We start from the raw sequence: 8,697 nt of genomic DNA on the forward strand, positions 1-8,697 counted from the left end.
TGACCGAACAAAAAATTATATCTATGAGAAAATTTGGTGAGTATCCTTCTTAATGTGTATTTAGTCTTATATATAATCTTGTAGAAATCTGAGAACGAACACATGTCTATAATTTGCATTACCTTAATATTAGTTCACATACAGTAAACACACATGCGGGAAACATCAATATTTTCTATGTAAAGACATATCGGATGTAGTTTGTCTACCTAAGAGATATGTAAGCAAAAGAGGAACTAAATGAAAATTTTGGATCAAGTAAATTTTCAATTGTCACACTGCACGTTTCTTCATGCCTGTCACTCATTTGCCATTTTCCCTTGAATGTCGTCGAACGTCGTCGTCGTCTGTCTGTTTACATTTCTGTGGCATTTTCTACTAAAACTTAAACAAATATGCCATTAATGGGATAATTTTCAGTCAAATCACGTTCGATTTGTAAGTTTTCGTTGAAAGTTTGTCTCAACACATTTGGCACGACAAACATATCTTCTTACTTTTTCACATCAAAACGCAAAAAATATTATCGTTCACCTTCTTCGTGTCGAAATTTTCAATTGAATTAACTTCCTTTGTGCAGTTTTTTTTTGTGTCTGTCTCTGCCTTTCCACACAAAGGGACACAAAAAAAAAATCTGCTAGAAATCGTTAATCGAATCTCGGATGCTAATATTTATGACAACAATGGAGCAATAATGGGAAAAAGGTAAAAAAGGACAATTCACACACTTGAGGAAATTACCTTGTTTGCGTTTCACAATTGATTGCCCTTTTTGCTGGACAATGTCTCGAGCGGGAGGACGTCTCCAATTTTTTTTGTTTGTCAATTTTCAATAACTTTTCGTCCAAAAAGTTATGTTCGGGGGTGATTTTTGTTATTTGTAACTAATTCGAATGATTTTTATCTTCTCTCTCTTTATGTCTCGTTTTTACGTTCGCCTTTTTTTAGTTGACATTTTTTTTTGTCGTGTAAACTTTGTTTAATCGTCTGTTTAGCACATGTTCCTACTCCCATGTGACAACATTTTTTTCTGTGTTCAAACCTTTTTCATCTTTCAAAGGCCAACAACAAAAAAGGTTGCTTTTTACTACTGGTTGCTGCTCAATAAAAATATTTTACAATCAGTTCTCTTTAAAATTTATTTTTGATTGGTCATCGGAAATTTCTTGTTCGATGTAGCTTTCGACATATAGGTTGAGTTATCTGACATTTATTGGACAAGCAATCAAAAATGCTCCGAGAGACACGTTTTTGATGAGCTTCTACAAGGTTTCATATTAACTTGAAATATCTTTTCATCACAGTTAATACTTGTTACTGGCAATGAAATGAAATGAAAATATGGAATTCTTTGTTAAACAGTTGATATTTCTGTGAAAAGTTGAAAAGGAAAAATTTTAAATGGCTTCGGTATCAATCTGTGGTTAAGTATTTTTGTCATTAGAACAGATTTTTTTATCGGAATAATTTGATGAATTTCTTACTTTATCTAAAAAATAGAAATAAAAAAAAAATTATTGATAAATTTCAAAAAATGTTTACATTATTTTTCAAAAAGTAAAAAAAAATGAATAAAATAATGGAAAAAAATGATTTTAAAATTTTTCCAAACTATTTTTAAAGAGTTTTAAATTCAATTGTGTGCTTTAAAGGCATTTTAAAATTTTAGCAAAAAATTTTGGAAAAAAAAAAATTTTAAAATTTTAAAAAAATTGGAAAAAGACCAAAAAATTTCAATTTTTTGAAATTTTTTAATTTTAGATTTTTTTAATTTTGCCCCATTGGATTTTCGGCTTTTGAAATGGGGCAGGGGACAAAAACATAGAAAAAAATTTGGAGCGGCCTACATAAAAAAAATAAAATAAATAAATAAAAAAATTAAAAAAAAAATAAAATTATCTAATTTTAAAAATTAAATAAAAAAATTTAGTTCAACTTATTTTTTTTTTAATTTTTCACTTCAAAAAATCAAATTTACCATTTTTTTACAATTTTTACGATTTTTTTATATTTTTTTCACTTCACTTCATAATGTTATAAACACGGACAATTTTCTCTGCATCCCTGATTTTGTCTTTATACTTACTTGCCTTGACGCGCACGTGCCTTTTCATAAAAATGGTCAAAACCAAAGGCGTTTATGTGGAAGTTTTTTCCTAAATAAGTAACTATGAATCATATTTCCTGTAAAATAATGAAAAATTAAAGAAAAATCAGCAGGTAGTCTTTTCACTGCAATGAAGTTACTTTTAAAGAATTATTTTAATAAAAACTACGGCAAATAATTTTTCATGAAAATTTATTATTTATTTTTTTTTTTTTTTGTAGTGAAATATTTAAATTTAATTTTACGTCAAAAACTTTTTTTATTCAATTTTTATTAAATTTATTTCCTATGTTTGATGTGCAAATAGAAAATTTAATAAAATACATTTCGATGGACACCACTTTTAATGGCATTTGATAAATGTCTATCGCTGTAACAATAAAGATAGACATGCGTGATAAAATTGAAAATATATTTTTTTTATTTTGAATTTAATTTTGTTGATTGAAGTTGAAACTAATCAAACTTTCCACGCTGAAAATTATTTTTTATCTGCATTATAAAAGAATGCAAATTTTAATTTTTTTTATAAACAATTTTTTTTCTTGTTGAGAAGAATTACCACAAAAAAGAAAGCTGTTAAATATTTTCTTCAAGATTTTTTTTTTAAAGTTTGCATTTCAGAGATATGCAAATTTAATGCAAATTCCTCAATTAATTTGTCATTCTTTGTAAAATAAAAAACAAAAAGTGAAGAAAAAAAATCAAGAAAAATTGTTTGACCTGAAAAAAAGTGATTGTAATGCACAAAACATCAAAAAGGTCCAATTTGTATATTAAAATTAATTATTAACACAATTTTTCTTGGCCAACTTCTTTCTCATTATAAAAATTGTGTAAAAAATTGTTTATTCTTCTTTTTAATTTCAACTTTTTTTTCTGTCTTTGCGGTGAATATTTTTGTTTGATCATCGTCTTTTGATAATCTGAATAAATGATGAAAAACTTAAACTTTTTTAAAACTTTGGTGTCTCGTTGCTTGTTCAACAGTCTCTTTTTTATTGTCACTCGCTTTTTTGCCGCATTAGCATATATTTAAAAAGTTTTCCAACAAATTTTTCACAATTTGCACACAAAATTTTATTGGATTAGTGTCAAACTAAGTTAAAATAAATTAGATTTGACAACAAATATGTGGGTAACAAACTAGTTTAGTCTTGTAAAAAGAGCATTTTTAACGAACAAATGAGAAAAGGAAACGAAGGCGGAAGATTTATTTTTCCCTTTTTTCATGTTTGTTACTTTTTTTAAATTATTCATTGCTGTTTAATTTAAATGCTAAAATTTACAAACTTGACCGTTTTTCTCTTGCTTTAGGCAATTTTCGGACATTTCCGAACAATTTCCTATTAAATTACACACAAAAAATAATTTAACACAAGTGGTTAACACTTTTAGCCTTTTCTCATTAAAATTACGCTTGTTAAATCAATTTTATAAAATTTTCAACTTTTTTTTTCATAAAATAAAATTCAAGCAGTTGCAATTCAATTTAAATGTTAATATTGGGTGTTAATGAAATGTTACGTATTTACTTGAATTCAATTATTTTACGCCCAAAATGTAAATTTTTAACAAAAATAATTTACGTACCTTTTTTTGTCACTGTTTAAATTTCAAAAAATTTTCTCTCCAACTGGTTTGTTTATTTTTTTGTTGTCTTCCTACGATATCGGTCAACCATAATCTGCTTGATCCCTAATCCGGCCTAATTTTGCCAAAAATTGTCCACGTTTCACAAACAGCAAAAACCAGTGAAATCACAAATTCTCTCTGTGGTTTGTGTTGCTGCATCACATAATTTATTTTATCATTTTTTCCTCCTTTTTTGGCTTAAATGATAAATAGCTGAAAAAACGAGTCTAAGAGGAACTATTCTTTCCTTTTTATTTATTTGTTTGAGTTACGTATCTTTTGTGTACTTTTTTTATCTGATTCTAACTCAAACAAAAAAAAATAAAATAAAAAGAGACACAGAAAACAAATCGAACGAAAAAAACGAGAAAATCCATTGTTTGCTCTCAACTGGCAACGAGGTTCATGCTGCAAAAAAAAATGGAGTCTCGCAAATAGAATAGTAATAAAATAAATAAAAAGGCGCATCGGCTATCATCATTCATGTTTGCATAAAAAACAACGGGGTTCCATAAAATAAATACGATTTTTGCTGGATTTTTATGTCCGTCTTGGAAAATTAAGCAAAAAAATAATCTTTAAAAGTTTTTTTTCATGAAAACCAAAGTTTTTAGTTGAAACAAGTCATCAGTTAAGGAGGCGAGGCAACGCAGCAATAACACAACAAAACCATAAATTTTGGGTTTTGCATAAAATGTTCCACAATTTTTTTTTTTTTTTTGCATATTGACCATGTATAAAATGGAATAATCCGAAAAAGAAATGATAAAAATTCAGTATATGAAAGCAAATTGCCTGCAGCCGTTTCTAAACTATGGATTGGATGTAAAATATGGATGAATACTGCTGGGAATGCAATGAAATGCAAAAACTTTGGGAATTTAAGGGGAACAATAAATTCTATTTTGAGCCGCTTGAACGAACAGTTTTCCGATAGATATCACATAAATTGCCTTATTTTGTGACACATCAAATCGCATTCTTGGAAACTAATTTTGTGCGATCAATCAAGCTTGTATTTAATTTGATTTATAAATAATTATTTTGTCTCCGAGATGAATTTTTAACAAAGTGTTTGAACGACAAATGACGAAATAATTGTCAATAGAAATCAATTTCCACGCATTTTGTGACACAGCTTTCAAATTAATTGCAGTCTGGCAATGTACGATGGGAATTTGTGCAATTAGTTTCAACTTGGTTTTGGTTTTTTTGGTAAATAGAGTGCTTAGTAGGGGAGAATGGGGTATTTCTATAGATGGGGCATTAATTAAAGATCAATTATTTCTATATTTTGGACCAGAATTGAAAAATGTTCTGAAATTCTGCAAAAATATGAGTTATGAGAAATACGAAAAAAAAATATTGAATGTGTCCTATGGAAAAAAATTAAAATATGCATTGGGGCAACTTTTCAGATTTTGTATTGGGGTGATATTTTAGAACGTGCATTTCTGCTAACTATATCATGGCACATTTTAAAATTTGTTCTCAAAACTCATTCTAAAATTTCACCCTAATACACAATCTGAAATGTTGCCCCAATGCATATTCTAAAATATTTCCATGGGGCACATTCATAAATTTGACTTTTTTGGAAAAATCACGAAATCACACATTAAGTCAAGTGTTAGAACTTGGTTAGAGCAAACTCTTGTCAGAATCAATTAAAATTAAGGCTTCAAGCTTTAAAATATTCCTTTTTCTTTGAATTCCAGATCTTAAAAATTTTATCAACTAATTTGCCCCACTCACCCCTATTGATTTAATTTGATATGAGAGTCGACAGAGAGTGCACAAATTCCCACTTTAACATGACAATAATGATGTTTACTCAAATAATTTACTGATTGGAGCAAATGATCCTCGTCCTTGTTACAATTTAGATGCCGCAATGTCTTTGTCTAACACCAAACAATTTCACTTGACTAGACAGTAAATTTTCTTTGATTTCATTGTTTGTTTTGCCGCTTGGTCAATTGATTGTCAACAAACCGTGCGGCTTTACTTAATTCGATATCAAATAGAGAACAAGGATAAGTGTCTAAATGGTAAAAGAATGAACTAGTTTTAAAAAGTGTAATTTGCAATAAAAGACCCGTTTAATAAATGAACATGCACTCGGGCAACAGTGCTATCAAAAAAGAGATTTTTCTTACAAAAAATTGTCATGTGAGCAGATTTTTTTTTTATCTCTTTTAAAATCACTGTCGGCAAATTGTATCATTAAGTAAGTGTATGTCGTTTTCAGCAATGAAATGATAGTCAATTCTCCTCATTGTGCAATTGTTACACAATTTTCGATGAAAACCCGATGCATCTTTTCAATTGACCCAGATCAGAAAATGGAGTAATTTGATCTATTCTATGCGCACAAACACAGAAGGATAATGTTCCTCTATTCGAGTATGTTTGTGATGTGAAAAATAGAAATATTTGTGCGAGTCAGCAAAATTGACATGGACATTTTGCTTCCAACTAAAAGTATTGTTATCGACTGCGATGCTGTCCATAAAGAGAAAATGTTTATCAAAATCGTTTTTTAACGTTTTGTTTTAGGTCATTTTATGCAACTCTGAAAAATAAAGTTTGAAAAGAGGAAAATAACGAAACAGATACCAAACAAAAATAATTAAAAGGATAAAATCCGATTTAGTTAAAGACATGCCTTTGAGAAATATTTCAATGAATGCAATTTTAAATTGGCGTCACCCGTAAACTTCGTTTTACCCATCAATTTTTTTTAGGATAAATTTTGAGGTATGCAATGAACATTACACGAACATATTTGCAAATTTTCTTAATATTCCACGACTTTTCCATGAATTTCCCCAATTTTTGTGCTCTAAAACCTTCTCATAGCTAAACTTGACACACTACAAAAAATCTCGAAAAAAATTTTCTAATCAGAATTTGAGTTGATAGAAAATTTTTGGAGCATTTTGTCCATTATTGTAAGTTCATCAAATATTTTAATAAATTTAATCGCATGCAAAGAGGATTTTTCACCAATTAAGCAAAACTGAAGCACTACAAACTTGAACTACGCCATAAGATTTGTTCATTGGTCAAATCACAATTCGATTGGTTTCTCACAAATTACTCTAATCGGATTATTTACAGAAAAAATTTAATTGGCTTTGCCTGCAAAACATCGCAGTTTATCCATTGTTTTTCATTAAATGAAAGGTTTTTCTTGGAAATAACTGCTAATTGAAATTCTGTGAAAATTTATGGAAAAACATATTATTGCGACGCACTTACCTGACTTTTCTATTAAAAAAAATTAAATTAAATTTAAAAAAAACTAAACAATTAAAAATATTTTTTTTTTGTTAAAATTTGTACTTGCAAATAATTTTTATTTTTTTCTCAGCAATAATTTTTTTTTATTACATAATTTATTTAAATACTACAAAGTTAAAGATTTTTATATAATTAAAAATATTTCTCATCGTCAAACATTTACACAACACTCTGTATTAAGGCTCTCTGTTGCTTATTGCAATATACGGGCGGCTTCTTAAATAATTTCTTGCTTTTTTTATACTATGGGGAAATGGGGAAAAAATATTTATTTATTAGATTTTGTTGATTTTCTGCTCTAAATTTAATTAAATCGTTTTTCTTTGTATAAATTTATTTGTTTTGATATTTACTTGTGTGTTGTATATAGTTCCATATAAATCGACAATGGCAAGTAAAAATGTGTTGTAATATTTATTTTGTATAATTTCCAATTATTTTTTTTTATTTTCCAATTTTTATAATTTTTATGGTAAAAATCTCTAATTAAAATTTCTTATAATTTAGTTGAGTTTGGATGGAAGTCGTTTCGATATATTTTTTTGGAATGTTTTTATGTTGTTTTGTTGTTCTTGTAGTTGAGGTTGAGGTTGTTTGTTTTTCGCATCAGTTCAAAGAAGGTTTTAAAGGTAAAAGTCTTTTACGAACATTTCCAAACGACAATCGCTAAATTTCCGCCGAAAAACAAGTAAAGGATGTGCTTTGTCTCGTATGAAACCTCAAAGCCAAATCCCTCGCCCACCACGACGTGCCAGTAGGAACCGAATTTTTTATCCATTGTTTCTTTAATTGTTTTTGCCGCCACCTACAAACGTCAAAAACGTCATTTCCGAGCAAATAAAAAAAAATATTCAATTTCGCAACTACCTCATAATTCGGGGCATATTTTTCACATGCAGTGATTGAAATTTCAATTGCCTCCGCTCTCATTTCTTCATTCATGTCGGAATGCTTCATTTGTTTCGTTGTGTATTGATTTAACAAACAAATAATAATTTATTATAGCGGCTTTTGTTATACGGCGAAAAAAAAAACACACTGAAAAAAAAAATCGGAAAATCTTACCTTAACTAAGGGATAGACGTGAATGATTTTTTTGTCGCCTTCGCCTTCGGTTTTCGGTGCGTCTTCCATTTCTTATCAGCTTAAATCTTAACTTATCTGTTTTTAATCACAAAAAGGGTTGGCGCTATCACACAAAAGTTCACTAAATATTTTATTAAACTAAAGGAGATCCAATTATCCGAAAGGACGTGCGAAAATTTTGTAAACAATTTGTGTGAATAACAAACTAAGTGTAGCTGGAAGTAAAAGTGACGTTTGAGGCGCAGGCGTATTTGTGATTTTAATTCGCGTTTGTTGTTGTTCGCGGGGTGCTGCATGTGTGTTTGTGGGTGAAAAAGTGTATCAAATGGTGAAGAGGGAAACATAAAAATACCGTTATAACAGTAAAAGACAAGTACTTTAGGGGTGAACAATGTATGAATGGAGGAGGGAGGATGAATTTCTTCGTATACACTCATGTGCATGGTCACAGCTGTTTGTGCGAAAATTGTGTTATGGCGAAAATTGTTTGTTTTATTAATTGTGTCAATTTTGCAATTTTCTAAGATTGACATTTAGGCAGGTTATGCAAAATAATTTGTTGG

General features: G+C 28.8%; 1 protein-coding gene across 2 annotated transcripts; it reads right to left on the reverse strand.

Annotated features, from left to right (window-relative positions):
- Window positions 1-7,092: 7,092 nt before the first annotated feature.
- Window positions 7,093-8,308, reverse strand: LOC134827272 (dynein axonemal light chain 4). 2 transcript variants are annotated; one of them, XM_063839853.1, is made up of 4 exons: window positions 8,114-8,308; window positions 7,916-7,999; window positions 7,697-7,853; window positions 7,093-7,291 (listed from the first exon to the last, which is right to left on the reverse strand). In XM_063839853.1, exons 1-4 carry the CDS (start codon window positions 8,180-8,182, stop codon window positions 7,287-7,289), a joined length of 315 nt encoding a protein of 104 aa, XP_063695923.1. In that variant the 5' UTR covers window positions 8,183-8,308; the 3' UTR covers window positions 7,093-7,286. The 2 variants fall into 2 exon arrangements, with proteins under 2 accessions (XP_063695923.1, XP_063695922.1); XM_063839852.1 differs by lacking the exon at window positions 7,093-7,291 and having other exon boundaries at window positions 7,689-7,853.
- Between the last annotated feature and the right edge of the window lie 389 nt (window positions 8,309-8,697).

Source organism: Culicoides brevitarsis, chromosome 1 (assembly GCF_036172545.1).
Source record: "Culicoides brevitarsis isolate CSIRO-B50_1 chromosome 1, AGI_CSIRO_Cbre_v1, whole genome shotgun sequence".
Classification (NCBI taxonomy): domain Eukaryota; kingdom Metazoa; phylum Arthropoda; class Insecta; order Diptera; family Ceratopogonidae; genus Culicoides; species Culicoides brevitarsis.